Below are 17,117 nucleotides of genomic sequence, written 5' to 3' on the forward strand. Positions count from 1 at the left end.
GACATGTATGTGGCAAATTTCATGTCAAAAGAGCAGTAAATAAGAACAATAAAACGAAAACAAAACTTTCGTGTCCATTTAGCAACATTTTATTTTACTCATTCTAATCTTCGTATTTATAATTACTGTATTTTCCTATGAAATTTACCACATATATTTCCCGATTGTACACATAGTATCAGTATTAAAAGTCTCCTGCAAAATCATTATTACATGATATTTTTACAAGAAGACAGTTATAGAAATGCGACAATCATTTTGGACATGAGTGTACAAGGATGTAACAGGTGTTTGTTTCAAACATTAAATAAGTGTTCGTATAAATTGAACTTATTTCCTGACGTCATAGAACTAAGAACTGTTGCAGAGCGATGTAAGTCCGGTGACAATACAATATTCCATTCTTACTTTCATAACTAACTAACTAACTAACTCTATGGCCTATGGAACCCGGAGGTTCAGTGCCGCGTTCACAAAAGCTCTCCACTGACTTCTATCCTTAGCTAATTGCATCCAGTTTCTACTTTGTATTCCTATCTCTGCGAGATCCATCTTAATATTGTCCTCCATCTGCGCCTTGGTCTTCCTAATGGTCGTTTTTCTATGGGTCTACCAGTCAAGACTTTGAAAGCGTTTCTACTTTCTTCCATTCTAGCTACATGACCTGCCCACCTAAGCCTCCTAGACTTGACGACCCTAACAATGTTGGGTAAACCGTATAAACTATGTAGTTCCTCGTTATGAAGCTTCCACCATTCCCCATTCTCGTTCCTCTTGGGTCCGAATATTCTTCTCAGGATCCTGTTCTCAAATACTTTCAGTCTATGTTCTTCTCTCAGAGTAAGCGACCATGTTTCACAACCATACAGAACAACAGGCATGATTATCGTTTTATATATTTTAAGCTTCAAATTCCTGGACAGAATTCGCGACGACAAGAGATTTTGAACCGAATAGTAACACGAATTCCCTGCTTTTAGTCGACATTTAATTTCTTCGTGAATATGATTTTCGTCTGTTAATATTGATCCTAAATATTTGAAAGTATCCACTTTATCAAAAGCATTATTTAATATTTTAACGCCTCCACAATTTGCCGTATTACGGTCCCGACGCACTTCCATGTATTTAGTTTTATCTGCATTTACTTCTAAACCCATGTCCCTGCAAGCGTTTAATAAGATCTCTGCATGCATTTCTACTGTTCTCCTATCATCCCCTATTAAATATACATCATCAGCATATGCCATAACCTGGTGAATGCCGTTCAACTCTAGGCCCTGGTTGCTATCTTTGATTTTCCTTATGGCGTATTCCAGCACAAAGTTAAATAATAATGGCGACAACGCATCTCCTTGTTTCAGGCCATTTTCGACGTGGAAGCTCGTGGACAAAAATTTTCCTACCCGGACTTTACTTTGGGATTCACTTAAACATATCTTAATTAATCTAATTAGCTTTCTCGGTATTCCAAGTTCTGTAAGAACGTTGTATAATGTTTCTCTCCTAACCGAGTCGTAAGCCTTTCTAAAATCAATAAATAGTTGATGTACCGGGGTATTGTATTCCCACTTCTTTTCGAGTATTTGGCGAATGGTAAATATTTGGTCGATAGTTGATCGATTTCGTCTAAATCCGCACTGATAATCTCCAATAATTTCATCTGATCCGAGGATTCTTACTTTCATACTTTGCAATATATCTATTTATTTTAAAAGCAAATTTTAATATGTTTTTATTTTCAACTTCCTTATCCTAAAATAAATACTAGCCTTTAACCAGCCCTGGTATCCCTGGTTGCATATCACTTTAGGATTTGGAAAAGGTGTCCAACGAATTAAAAAAAATGATAAGACACCTTTTAAAGACATTCTTTTGTTAATAAATTCCCACTAAAAAGTTAAAAATAATTTTGTTTATGCAAGACTAAATAAAAAGAATGGAGTGCGTCATTTTAAGAATTTATAAAGTAACTGTAAGCCTATTTGAGAGCGCATCCCTTTTTTTTAGTCACGCATAAACATTTTTTTTAAAACTTTTAAGTGCGACTTGATTAATGAAAGAATATCTTTAAAATGTTTATTATTATCTTTTTTTATTATTGTTAATGTTTGCGTCCTTGGCATAGGGTGTTTATTTTGGTAAGGTACCGTATGGTACGTTTCTATACTACTAGGGTATATTAAAATTTAGTTTCCTATGCGTTACTACATACATTAAAAAACATTTTTTTTTTAAAGAATTACTACCGAATATTACTACCGCTCCGCTAATAAGAGGGAGACAGATTGAGGATACCAAACACCCCTACCGTTGATTGAGAAATATTTAGGTGTCGACACTGATGAGCAACATCTACATATGAATTTGAGTGTTTTATGGGCTTTAGACAATTGATTCAGACCGGGAAACATGGGGGACAGAATGTTGGAAGCAAGTAGTCCAGTCCCTAGTTTGAATGCCTGGAATGAGTAAGGACTCTTCCCCCCTTGGTAAAACCTGCCGAAATTGGAAGCAATATCAAAGAAGCACTGCTTCGAAAAAAGAGGGAGCAAACATGCATAAATAGTCAGAGGTTTAGTGGGGCCCCAAGCTGTTGAAGGTAATGGGGTCCTTTATGTGTCCAGATGAACATACGCACCCTACATACAGCAATGAAGAAACTAGAGATAATTTAGGAAGCAGACTGGTAGAAGGAGCCCTATTAATTACACGAACGTAGGCTACACAGCAGGAAGCACTGTTGCTACGTATATATAAATTTTACTTTATTTTTTTTTAAATTTTCTTATATTTTAGAAATCCAATTTTTCTTTAGATTTTGGGGCCCCCAAGAGAGCGGGGCCCTAAGCTATAGCTTGTTTCGCTTACACGTAACTCCGGCACTGTAAATAGTATACATATACAGGGCCTGTATTACAGGCGCGGATCCAAGGGTGGCTATAGAGGCTATAGCCCCCCCCCCCCCTTGACGCTCAGGTATACACTGGATAAAATGGGCTTCAATCCTGTTTACTCTGGATAAAGAGGCAAACTATGGTTTACCTCCTCCCTTGATCATATCCTGGATCCGCCACTATATATATAATGTACATATATATATATATATATATATATATATATATATATATATATATATATATATATATATGTATTTATATAAATGTGTGTGTCTAGTATGTTGTACGATGGAAGCTGATGAAAGAGCTTTATACCATATTATTCTTGATTTTTGACAGGTAAACAAAGAATATTTCGGGAATTAATCTATCCTAAAGATTATAATAATGTATCTTATTTTTTCTCTTGCATGTATATTCTTAGCCTGCAGGAAGTTTTCATTTCTTTCTTGGAATAGATAAACGAAGACTTTGGTTCGGCTTCTCCTTCACAAATTTTTGTCGAAAGGTTGACTTTATCGCTACAAACACAAATTACTTCTTCTCACAGAAACCATCTACAAACACACTGTACTGCTGAAACAGAAACCATCAACCAAAGAGGTCATAAATTTTGCCATTCCTCGTGTTTGAAGTTCCCGTTCTTCACAATGATTTCCTTCCTCCCGCCCCTGTTAAGAAGTTCAAAGTAGATTTTCAAAAGGACTGGCTCCCGCTGAGAAGGAAAGGGGGATGAGGAATGACTATAGTGCCATCTAGCAGTTATACGGCCAAGTACGTGAACACGAAAAATTCTGATTTCTGTAGATTCAATTATGAAGGATATAATTTCTCATCGATTGTGAAATGGATGTCTTTGGAAACAGCGAAAAAATAGTACAGTAGCGCACAAATACAAAGATTGTACTCCATTCTCAAAAAAGTCCGGAGTTTTTAGCTCTTTTCCTTACTGTAAAAAAACAGAAGACTTTTCCGTCTGATTTTGATCATTTTCTTATGGGAATTTGGATTATAATTATCTGTATTTATAAGAAGAAAATATCACGCACAGCGTTCAAATTGCACCTTTAAAATGAGATGCATCATATTTAGTGCGCTACTGAGACATGTTTGCGAAAGAACGAAATGAAACCGTGATTTGCCTAAAAAATGGTTGAGATCCCATGTTAAATTGAACACCAATATTCCGGCCGCTGTAGCGCACTCCTTCTCCCTCTTAAGAAATTACAGTGATATTTCAATCACTGATAAACGAAAAACATAATACCTGAAACGCTTTTGCCTAGATTTTCACCTTAAAGTTTGTATACCTTTACAAATTAGTACATACGAAATGTGTTAAAAATAATATCGAACCTGTGGGTGGGAAAAGATATTTATTGATTTGGAAATCCGAAACACTAACTCCCTTCAAAGTGGTCTCCTTGGTAATGGGACACTTTTCCCAGCGCACTCTCCATTGTTGGAAACACTTCTGGAACGCAGTTTTTGGAATGTTGAGCAACCGTGTCGTCCCATTCCGCATGATGTCTTCTTTTGACTCAAGCCGGGTTCCTATTAGTGACATTTTCAGCTTGGGAAATAACCAAAAGTCACACGGAGCCATGTCGGGTGAGTAAGAAGCCTGACGACACACAGGAATATTGTCTTTGGCTATAAAAACCTGAGTCAAATTTCGCAAGCACTCTCCTCATGCCCAAATTCTCATTCAAAATTGAATGGTTTTCGCTTGGGTATCACCAAGTTTTTGGGAAAATTTGATGCAATGTCACTGCTCACTACACGTCTTCACTCGTTGGCCGACTGCCAGCAGGCCAATCAGGAGCCATTTCCCTCAGCCAGTCACAAGCTCCATTCATAGCTCTGCCCCTAAGTAGTTACCATATATACACGCTCACATCTCCGGTCTCTTCATTTACAACGCCTGAAGATGAATGTAATATCTGCATTCGAAACGTCAGATATCAATACTTTCACTTGGATGATAACCCGAGAAGAGTTACTAAAGTCACGTCCCCAGGAAAAATTCAATTCTTTCTTCAATTCGGATTTTTTTTAATGTTCAATTTTGCACCCAGGCTAAGGGAGGCAGCGATGATGAGATGGATGATAATTGTGGAATGACGGAAATGGAAGGAAACAGAAGAACCCAGAGAAAACTAACGCACAGGGTGTTTGTGCATTACAAAGCCCACTTGGTAGGAACTGGGATCGACCCAGGAATCGATATGAGCGCTCTAGCACCTGAGTCACCGCGACCCAGCAATTCGAAATCGTTCGGAATATTTGAATAGGTACTTTGCATTGTTAAGTAACCTAATAGGACATAATTTCGCCACATTGTGAGATTGAACTTGAAAGAGCTACGTGTTAAGAAAGACTGCGGTGGCTCACTGGTAAAACATTCACCTCTGGTGTATGGGGTCCCAGGTTCGATCCCAGCTCGCGCGAAGTGAACTTTGTGGAAGACAAATACCATGTGTGTGGGTTTCCTCGGGGTTCTCCCACTTTCTTCATTCCATGATTTCCTTCATTTCTCATCATTACCGTCTCCTTTAGCCTACCCAACATAATCGTGGTACGTAGAACTCAAACATTTCATTTTTTGTGTTCAGAAGTATGGGGTATAATTTTCATATTAGTTGTTTTTGTGGTTGCCCACTTGCCGAATTCAGATTTATTAATTATATTCTAACTGAGCAACCAAAGTCTAATTTGGTGGTGTTCTTCATTTTAGATTCGGATAGATGCATTCTGCAGTAACAGAAATGTATGAAAAATTAATTGCAGTGGAAGATGAAGTAAAGAATGTGATAGGAAGAGCATCAGAAAAATGGTGCCAACTGTACTTTGATGAAGAAGAGGATAAGATGTTCCAGCATTTGAAAATTGATTGGAGACTAGGTCACTTCAGTATAAATTAGTAAGTATACATTAATTAAAAAAATACGAAATGCACAATTACTTATAATAATAATAGAATTCTTCTCTTGATGCATCCTACATAGGGATTCTTTTTTCTTTACAGTAGACATTTCGGCGCCTGACTTGCACTACCCTAATAGCTAGTGCAACATTCTGAAGTTCAACGAACCTCCTCGCTGGTCTAGTGGCAAGTGCATGTGCTTTTGCTCAACTACGTGGTCTATCATTTACATCATCTAGGGACGTATGTGAGAGGTATCGTACTCATAGTAATAACTAACTTTCTCTTAGAAATCTGGGCATCGATAATTCCTACTCCAATATTCATGAACATTCTGTTTATATTGAAGTGAAAAGAATCGAATTTCTGAGAATGATTTTAATGCGTGTAAGTTTTGTTTATTTGTGTCTGTAGAAATGTTCCAAGTACCGTATCATGACCAGGCATTGACAAATATAAATTCCGTACATACCTTGTTTTTATATTGTAGACTTATTGATGATCGTATAATACAAGTCATGTAGATCATGCGTGTGCAAGCTGAAACAGGGGGTGGGCCAATCACAGAGGATCAACACATTGCTGACATCGAGGGCCGTACGTATTCAATGGAGAAACTCGTTCATCATACACGAACATTACAGGGACACAAAAACTGATATAACAGTAGCTAATGTATTTATTTACTAAAGAAAAGCATACAAATAAACTTATTTACCATTTTAATGGGAAACTTGAACCTTTATGTTCTGGACTAGTCTCTCAATGTTTGGTTGTACACCGGATATCCCAACACGGAGAATATTTTCAAGGTGGGTATCAGTTATACAGGGGAAAAAAATCAGTTCAGTTTAAGAGATTACGTGAGAAATACATTTTCATTAACGGGTCAGGCGGGCCAAATGAAAGGGTTCAATGGGCCAGAATTGGCCCAGGGACCGGCTGTTGTACATGGCTGATGTAGATGATACAGTTCAGTTCTCGTAACTATAATGTTCGGGTCGGATCTAAGGTTACATACAAAATCATCCTCTTACTATAGTCTAACGCCGCAATGCCACGACTTAGAGAATTCAAGTCGTTTCGCTCTTCAACCAACGCTGATATCATGCACTTACTATCAGTGATGCCAATTGGCGGGAAATTTCCCGTAAAACGGGAAATTCTGGATACCGGCGGGAATGCGGGAATTTTTCTTTAAAATAGGCTGAAAACTGGAAATTTTGACATCCGCAACTTCTGTGGTATATTTTTCATTTATTAATTTTTTCGTCTTTCATTCACTCCCTCTACGCGCACTACTCTTTTCATCTCAAGGTTGACGGACTTCGCATGCATCTAACCAGGCATAGCCATCAACCAAAGCGAATAGATAAAAGTCTGCGAAGATAATAGGAAACAGAAAGGGATTGGTACTTTGGACTCCTGCTGCGAAGTGACCGTGGGTAAACAGAATAGCTTTTCGCTCTACTACCTCTTTTTCTTCTCACACGCGAGATGGGTTTGTTGTTTCTGAAACAACTGGATATATAGTTTTCCGGCGTTTCTGCGTTTTGTTACGCACATATAGGCATTATTTCTGTGTTTCTATGGTCAGAAGAAGCAATATCAAACCCACCCGAGACCCGATACATATGATGGGAAATAGCAAACAGAGGGAGACAAAGGTTGCAGTAGACAGTTTTCCACGTGGCACCAGCGTGGAGAATAAATCTTTTGATAATGTCACGTAGAGGCGCTTTAACCTATTCCATCTGTCCTTTTAACTTTTTCTGTAATTCTGTATTTCTTACGAGTATAAGTGGAACATATGTCTGGAATTCTCATTTCTTCCGAGGCTAATGGGTTAACCCATTAAAATCACCAACCGATATCAATGGACAAGAAAGGAATAATACTGACACTCGTATCATTTGGTACATTTCTATGAAGTTGTCTTCCACAGAATTACACCTATTTTGATCTTTTTCAAAATAGCCCCTCCGTGTCACAGTTTATTTTAGTTTGTTTCATCGTAGAACGAAAGAGAGAAGTGCAGCATTTTCTTCGCGGTAAAGTTCGTGAATTTATTATTTCCGAGATGAGCGAAGGGAAGAAGCGAGATAAAACTAAAAGATTTAACAGGGAGTGGCTTTCGGATCAACAGTTTAAAGAGTGGTTACAGCCCGTTCCGGGAATTGACACCAAAGCTAGATGTAAGGCCTGTAACATTGAGCTCCTTGGCGGTAAAAGTGAGCTTCAAAAACACGCGAAAGGCTTGAAGCATCAAGCTAATATAAAACAATTGCAAAATACGCCGTCTATTGCTACAGTTTTCTTGCGGCAAGGAACAAGTGATGTGGAGCAACATAAGAATCGCGTTAAAGCTAGTGAAATTGAATTAAGTGCTTTCTTTTTCCGCCGAACATAACATCTCCATCCAGACAATAGATCATCTAACACCAGTGCTAAAAAAAAGTTTTTCCTGATTCGAGAATAGCTCAAGACATAAAATTAAAGAGAAGTAAATGTGCTAGTGTAATAAAAAAATATTTTGTGTAAGGTGGAGACAGACGCAACGATAGACCATCTTAGACAATCTTTCTTTTCAATCTTAATTGACGAAAGTACAGATATATCTAACGACAAACATCTTTGTTGTGTAGTGAGATAAGTTTCTCCTATAACGGGTCGCGTCAGAACTCAGCTTTTGGAACTAATAAAGTTGGATGCAAAACACTGTTCTTCTCAATCTCTTTTTGATGCATTTATGCAGTGCCTGAGTAAACACAACATTCCAGTTAAAAATATTGTTGGGATGGCAAGTGATGGTGCATCAGTGATGCTAGGAAAAAATAATTCATTCATGACAAAGCTTCAAGATGTAGACTGCTGTGTTGAGGTGTATTTGTCACTCAGTATATCTTGTAGCTAGTAAAGCTTGCGAAAAACTGCCACGGGGACCGGAAGAACTTTAACGTACGATTTCGTCATACATGACAGCTAGTGCTAGGCGATCTGCTCAATTTGTAGAGATTCAGGAATTCTTTTTAGAAGAACGAAAGAAAATTTTAAAGCAATGTACGACCAGGTGGCTTTCGATGCACTCGTGGGTCGAGCGTATGCTTGTAAATTGGGATGCACAAAAAGCCTTTTTCCAGTTAGCGGCTTTGAAAGACAACCTTCGAAGCACAGAAAATATTATTAAGGATTTAAATAATCCATATACTAAGGCGTACCTTCTGTTCCTAAAATATGTTCTAAGATATTTTAATTCGTTTAATGCCTTTTTCCAAGCTAGAAAAGTTCTCATTCATATTTTGTGGTCTGAGTGTGATAAATTATTCAGACAATTTTGCCAGAACTTCATCAAGCCTCATCTTTTGGAAAGTGAAAATATAAATGTAACCGATCCGTCTAATTTTTTGCCGTTGGAAGAAATATCTTTGGGGCTGGACTGTACGAAATATTTGGAAAAAATGAACTTACTAGCAAAAGATATTAGCGCTTTTAGAGTTGAATGTCTTGACTTTTATGTGTGTGGTGCAACTCAAATTTAAACAAGATTCCCTCTTCAAGACCCAGTTTTTAAAGAAATGAGCTTCTTTGATACTGCAGTAGCACTAAGGGTTAAAAGAAAAAAATCTGCCTGAAATTTCTTATCTGCCGTGTAAATTTTCGAGTTACCTAGATTCTGAAGCCCCAGTTTGTGAATGGAGAAACTTACCTTTGGCACTTGACAAAGAGAAAAACGAATCTTTAACAGCACTAGATATTGACAAAATGTGGCATTCTATTGGCGAAATTAAAAATTTTGAAGATGCTAGGCCTTTTCGAAACATTTCAACTCTTGCGAAAATAGTTTTGTTCCTGCCACATTCTAAGGAAGAAGCAGAGAGAATATTTTAGATAGTGTCTGATGTTAAAGCAAAAAAAAAAAAAAAAAAAAAAAAAAAAAAAAAAAAAAAAAAAAAAAACGCATTGGATCAGACTCTTAACGCCATTACTGTTGTTCGCTCTAGTTTTCAGGCAAAGGGATTAGAGTGCACAAAATTTCGAGCTACTCCTGATCACCTCTCTCACCATTCAACTGCCGTTCTTTTTGCAGAAACAGCCACGAAACTCACAACAGACTCATCTTCCGAATGAACATAGTGCTTGTTTTAAAACAAACTGTACATAATGTATTATTATTATTATTATTATTATTATTATTATTATTATTATTATTATTTTTAATTTTGTGTCTGTCTTTGTGAACTTACCATGCATAACTGTAAACAGTGACTTTTATACTATTAGAATGAATTCAACTGTACGTTATAGACCCTCTAAAACGGTGAGTATTTTTCAAAATTATTAAATTTTATCTATTTTAGTTGGTGGGAAATTTTGCTTCTAATCGGGAAATTTCAATGCTTCGGACGGGAAAATCGCAGTTACGAAACTGGCAACATTGCTTACCGTACTCGTGGTGAAAATAGTAAGTACGTGTCCCTATAAGAATATACTTCTTTTATCATGTTTGTCAATGCATGAACTTACACGATGAAGTTGTGTAAAGTGGTTGACTTCGGTACATGGAAACAAATTGAAAGACAGAATTGCAAAGCAGATATTGGAGATAACGAATTCTTAAGTTAATCATAAATGAGTTTTGAAATATCCAAAACTTGTTTTCACCATTCTTTGCAAGTCATTTTGAAGAGTAATGAACTAAAAGTAGAGTCACGGACAAAAGTTTAATAAATGAGTTTAACGTAGTCCGTGACATTATTTTGAAATTTGACGAACCGGAACTTTCAATAATTTTATGACAAAGGTGAAAGTAGTTTGAAGAATTAGATCCTCTTTTGGCACTAATTCACTTACTATAAGTTATGAGTTTCATTTAGAGAGTCTTTTTCTTGTATCAGCGCGGCTGATCTACCTTGAGTCAACTATTCCGATGACATTTAAATGTTGAAAAACGGTTCGGTTTACAATAAGTGATAAAATAATGTCGGAATAGTTGACTCAAGATATATTGACTACCTTGATAATAATAATTAAAAAAAAAAAAACTCTAAATAAAGAAGAAAGCCTACAGTGTGTTAATTAGTGCACTATAGAAATAGAAGAGAGTTTAGTTCTGCAATCAACATTCAATTTTTCGATATAAGAATTGAATATTTCAGTTCGTTAAACTTCAGAATGTTGCATTACCACTGATGATAGTGCTAGTCAAGCACTGAAGGGTCTCTGGTAGAACATTCACTGTATAGGGTGCGTCAAGGTAAGAATTCTGTCACAGTAAATTTAAATTATAAGTTTTGCTATTTGTTTTATACAATAATCCGAAATTAAGGTGGGCTGTTAATACAAATTTTGATTCTAAAAGATCAGTGGTTTCTACTTTCTTTGAATGTTAAATTGTAGAATTGTTGACGTAAACGATTTATTTTCTAGTCAGCGCAGTAGTAAAGTTGAAAAGTGCTTTAAATATTGAAGTATTGCTTATGAATTTGACTTTTTTTTCTTTCTTTCTTCTAGTTCGCGGAATGATTATTCTCATTCTTACGGTATAGCAATCTCCTGGGTAAACGGTTCATCCCCGACTTCAATGTAGGAGGATGTAGGTGTTTATTTGCCAATGAAATTATGGTTATTTTGTAAATAAATAACACTTTCTGACAAGATTGTCTGATGGAGGCAACGTTGTCGAAACTGTAACGCTTTACTTTAGGTTTAATAAATAGGTGTATTAAGTCTGGTCAGAAAGTATAAGTTATTTATGTAATAAGTTTCCGAGTCATAATGAACACAGTTAATTTGATTCGGCGTTCAAGTATAGGTCCATATTGCAATCGTTTGCATTAGAAAGTTAAAATTAAAAAAAAAAGAAAAGAAAATAATAAAACTACATTCATTGGTACAATGTAAGGACTAATAACGGTAAAGCTTGGAATAAAATCTAATATTTGCGACATAGAACTCGTAGGACAGTTCGTGTATTTTTCCACAACTTTTAGGCACCAATTATTCTCTCATATAATAACTGATCATTTCTTAACCCTAAAATGCATTTTGATGCCAATTGACATCATAGTGAATCAACAACAATAATAATGATATTCTTAAAATGTGTATATTAGCGAATAGCGCATGTCGATGCCATGTGGCACCAATGGAGTTAAGCTTTACCAGACAGATTTCGTCTAGTGGCATAGGTCGGACAGAGAGTGTCAGAAAGCGTCGAAAAGCATATAGAAAGCACAAAACGTGCACATTACCTGTTACTTGTGAATTTTTTCACAAAACGTTTTTTGTTCTCTTAACATTACAAATAAATAAATAAATTAAATAAATAAATTAAATAAAAAAATAATTGTTTTACAGTCTTTTATACCACATGGTTTCTGCTGATATTGACGCTAAACTCTTGTTTTCACTAGTGTAATACAACTATCCTGTCACTTGATACCCCAGAAGTAAAAACATTAAAAAAACATATGGGATATTATTTACATTTATCTACGTGATACATAAAGAAAGAAAGAAGAAAAATAATTTCAATTCGTGCAATAAAGGGTTAATAAAACTTTCTTGGTAATACGGTTTTAGAATTCTTTGCAAGTTCATTGACTTGCAGCGGCAAGCTTGATGCAAGCATGTAGCAAGTTTTAAATTCGTGCTGTCAACACGTACCCAGGCTATCACTAAAACCCAAACATAAGTTTAGTAAAATGCGAAATGGAACTGATACATATTAATGCCTAAACGCTTCTTGTAATGTGAACAAGGGGTAAAACGATTGTGTGTAGGTAATAACTGTTATAAGTAAATACACCAGTGGGTGAATAAGCTTATTGCCTTCTAATGAATGAATCTCGGGTACGATTCTCGGTGGGGAACAAAGGTTCGAACCCAAGTTAAACTAGGTGGGTTCAGTTCAAAGTGCGAATCGGAGAACATATAAATTATACGTAGAAACGAATAGTAAGAATGTGTTTAGAGTGAAGAAATAAGTACTTTTGTTATGAAAAAATAGGCTAGTGAAAGGATAATTCTAATAACATTCTTGACTTTTAATACAAGTTTTTAAGGCTAGATTCGAGACTTTTATTTACCTGGCTGTATACCTTGCCAAAGATATAGCAAACTTGTTAGTTTCTCCATTGTAACGTTAGGTCAAACTTGACATTAATATGTAATTTAAAGCTAGCCTTGAAATTCCTTTAAATTGCCGTACTTGTCAAGCATTACTTAAAATTTAAACCCGTAAATCCATATACAGGTATAATTTCTAAAGCTAACTAAATTTAGCGAGCACACGTCTATGCGGAGCCTTCATTCTTCATTTGATCTAAGCTAGGGTGACCAGATTCTAGCAAGCTACAAGTAGGACACAAATACAATAGTATATGGTAGTTTACTGCGTCGGCAATACGCATGTCCTTATTTCATTTAACTGTAACCTTAAGTTAATTGTTCATTTTTGATAAAAAGAAAAGCATTGAACAAAAGTATTGACGGAATTAACCACAACTCCAAATTCTTGGATGAATGACAAAGTGGTTAATTTTTATGAACGTACAGTGAAACTTCGTATTGGGCTAAAGATTTTTTAAATCGATTTTCGGAGCGTGGGATTATTTTAAGGGGTGAGGGTAAATTTAGGCCGGCACGAGGGAACCTACGTAACTTGGTTAGTTTCACTGTCGTAACTTGAAGTAGAAGTCTTTCCTATCTTACAATATCTCAACAAGCCCTACCCAGTCAAAACAATGCATTGAAAAACAATGGTTTGTTGATTGTTATCCTTTCCGAATCTCTTGAGGAGTGTTACAAAACACAGCGGTTCATCATTCAGAAAAACAGTACATGTGATTCAAAATTTTGTGAATAAAGAATGAAAGACTAAAATAAATTGCAAATAAGTTATTGTAACTCAGGACATTTCGCAGGACATTTTTAAAAAGAAGGACATTTCACGATTTTTTAGGCGTCTTCGCAACACGCAGGACAGCTGTTCAAAAAACAGTACTGTACTGCGAAAATCAGTACGTCTGGTCACCCTAATCTAAGCTGATACAGGTTTATACGTCAAGACTGTCTGAACTCGAGGCATGACTTAAAATTTACATCTAGCAAAGCCATACACAGACAGAATCTATAAGGCTAAGTCGATTAGTAGTCTAGTACTATTTTCCACACGATAAACGTATAGTGAAAGACAAGACATTAGCAGAAGTTGAGTTTGGTCAAGGAAGTAATGTGACAAAGGGAACGTGAGTGTTTTGTTCGTATCAATTTTTGTGCGCTTGTGAGTACAATAGGAGAACTGAAAGAGAGATACTAACTGGCTGTCGGTTGCTCGCTAGTACTGCGCATTAAGGTGACGCGGAATATAAGGAAAGATTTTATGCACGTCCACCAATTAATCTGTACCTTTTTCCACCAGCTTTACTTCGTCTTGGGTGGCTCGGTAGTAGAGCGTTCACATGAGGTATGTGGGGTCCGTTGTTCAATCCCAGCTCCAACCAAGTGGACTTTGTGGTGGACAAACATAATCTGAGTACCTTTCCTCGTAGTACAGCGATACATTCCTATTATAATTAATCTGTACCCATTTTACCAACACTGATCAGAGGCGCAATAATTAAGCATATAGCTTAGATGTAATTAAAAGAAAGAACGCTGTTATTGACAGGACATGTTGTCATGGAAAAGACTATGACAAAAACTATCAGTTTGTTATTGACAAGATTATTAGTTGTTATGGGAAAGATCATTACTAAGTTATACACACGAAATTGGAAGATATGTACAAAAGCTATGGTTGCTGTTGATATTTCATGTACGTATAAAACAGAAGAATAAATCGTCGATATCTGGACACAATTCATGTTTATGGTTAGTAATTAGTAGTTGATATATTTATTATAATAACGTAGTGATTTAAAGGTACATAAACGAATCAAGGCTAAAGCGAAGTGTTTTTATAATATATTTCGTTTTATCTGGTGCCGAAGACACGGGACTATACTATACTATTTAGTTCCGAAGAATAGTAAGAACTGAGTTTATGTGTATACGTATTTTATGAGTTTCACTACTTTAAGAAGTGGGAAGAGAATCCAAAGAATTAGCAATATGCAGGATTCCGAGATTGAAGAAGTACCCAGTATTTCAAATGAAACCATATCTGGAAATGCCGTAACTGTGTCTGAACATTTCTATTCTAATCTTGTTGATACGATTAGTCAATTACTAGATGCTAAATTTGATCAACAACAAAAATTGTACGAAGAAAAGCTAGATAAAAAGCTAGAACAGATACTAGATGCTAAATTCGAACAACACAATGAAAAGCTAAAACAGAAATTTGATCGACAACAAAAATTGTACGATGAAAAGCTAGATGAAAAGCTAGATGAAGATGGACGAAACGAAAATAGTGAAGAACAAGATGGTAATGAAACCATAGAACCTGTGACGAATGATGATACGGAAGATGCTACAATTGAAGAAGAACCGTCATCTCCGGTCAAGAAAACCTCCACTACTACTACAGGCGTATTCAAAATTGAAGTGAAAGGTCTGCCGAGATTATACCGGTTAGGGAAATTGAAGAAATTGTTGACTGATAATTTGAAGTTGGGAAGCCATACTATTAAGTCGCCGAAAAGAGCGAGTTCTTGGATTTATTTGATCTTCAAAACTGAAGAAGACCAACAGATGGCAGTAAAGATTTTGAATGGATACAGTTGGAAGAAGCGAGTTCTTTCAGCCGAAGTTGTCGAAGCTGATCAACGTAAGCGAAAATTGGAAAACTCTGTTGATAAGGATTATAAAAAGGCGAAAGTTCAGTTATCCGTAGAAGACAGAATAAAACAGGCTACAATACCTTTGTGGGATGTTAATTATAGAGAACAGTTGAAGAAGAATACTGAAGAAATAAAATCTTCACTCACGCGACTAATGGATTTGTTGCCGAGAAGGAATTTAGATTTAACAAATTGGGCAGAAGAAAGAAAAGAGAAGAATGAAGGACTTGCTGACTTTCTGAAGCATTCGTCTATAGAGAAGATTACGGATGATTTGAAAGATTATGTCCAAAACAGAGAAAGAAACTGCTTGAACGTAACATCGCTCTATTTCCAGATCTTCAATGAAAAGGAAGAAGGTGAGAAACCTCCACCACTACAGCTGTTGTTCAAGAAAGAATATGTGAAAGAAACTATATGTGACATGAATTTTCGAGTATCTCCAGATTATTATTTTCAAGTGAATACTTTGATGCTGTATACTTCCATCACAGAAATGGTTGAAGTTGACGAAGAAACTTCCTTGGTAGATGTGTGTTGTGCCATTGGAGGAATTGGATTTATTTTTGCTAAGAGTTGTGCTCAAATTCTTAGCATAGATGTAGTTGAAGATGGCTGTATTCCCGTTTGTGACTTATCGTTTAGCTTGATTGAACCTTTTGGCCATGTAACTTAGATTTGAGTTACGGATGGATAACAATTCCTAATTTATTCTCTCAGATGTTATGAGTTGTGTTATGAATACTTCATTTGGACTTTATATTTGAGCAACATGTTATGATGTGATTAATTTATTTTATCTTTGTATTAACTTTGAGTGTTATGTTTACCTTTATTTTACTTTACATGTTCAAAAGAGATTTGATTATGTTAACTTGAAATCCATGACATTGATTTTAAATTGAAGCCTTTAAATGTAATTATTGCCTTCTGATCTTGTTGTTGTTTTGATAAGATGACGATCTTAATTATAAATAATGTTGTTTGTATATGGATGTTATCGTTCAATATAAAAGAGGAACAACTAACTAGTAACTTTGCCTAAGTCATCAATTAGTTATAATTTTGAATAGACCCATAAATGATATTTGTAATGAATCGACGTTTTATGATACGTAATTAGTAATAAAAGAAAAATGTTGTTATAAATGAATTGATATATATATGGAGAAAGAAGGGAAGAGAAAACTACTTATATTGATGTAATAATAATAATTAATAGGAGAGTTGATTTAGTAATAATTAGTACGAGGGCTATTCAAAAGGTGAATGTTTTGAAAATATACAGGGTTCTTTCCTTCACTATAATACTGTTACGGAATTCCCGTTCTGGGCGACATTCATACAGCGATACATTCCTATTATAATTAATCTGTACCCATTTTACCAACACTGATCAGAGGCGCAATAATTAAGCATATAGCTTAGATGTAATTAAAAGAAAGAACGCTGTTATTGACAGGACATGTTGTCATGGAAAAGACTATGACAAAAACTATCAGT

General features: G+C 35.8%; 1 protein-coding gene across 5 annotated transcripts in view; it reads left to right on the forward strand.

Annotated features, from left to right (window-relative positions):
• Nucleotides 1-17,117, forward strand: part of LOC145674620 (uncharacterized) — a 69,962-nt gene that overhangs the window by 23,673 nt on the left and 29,172 nt on the right. For 2 of the 5 annotated variants that reach the window (XR_014128998.1, XR_014128997.1), the window contains exon 2: nt 5,638-5,823. Coding sequence is in view for 1 of the 5 variants with exons in the window: in XM_081744838.1 (XP_081600964.1) it covers nt 14,890-16,290 (1,401 nt within the window). In the remaining 4 variants the exon portion in view is untranslated. Of the gene's footprint in view, nt 1-5,637; nt 5,824-5,928; nt 11,312-11,337; nt 16,686-17,117 lie in introns of those variants that run through there. The other 3 variants (XR_014128996.1, XR_014128995.1, XM_081744838.1) reach the window with 3 other exon arrangements.

The sequence above is a fragment of the Thermobia domestica genome, chromosome 17 (assembly GCF_964235325.1).
Source record: "Thermobia domestica chromosome 17, izTheDome1.hap1.1, whole genome shotgun sequence".
Taxonomy (NCBI): Eukaryota; Metazoa; Arthropoda; class Insecta; order Zygentoma; family Lepismatidae; genus Thermobia; species Thermobia domestica.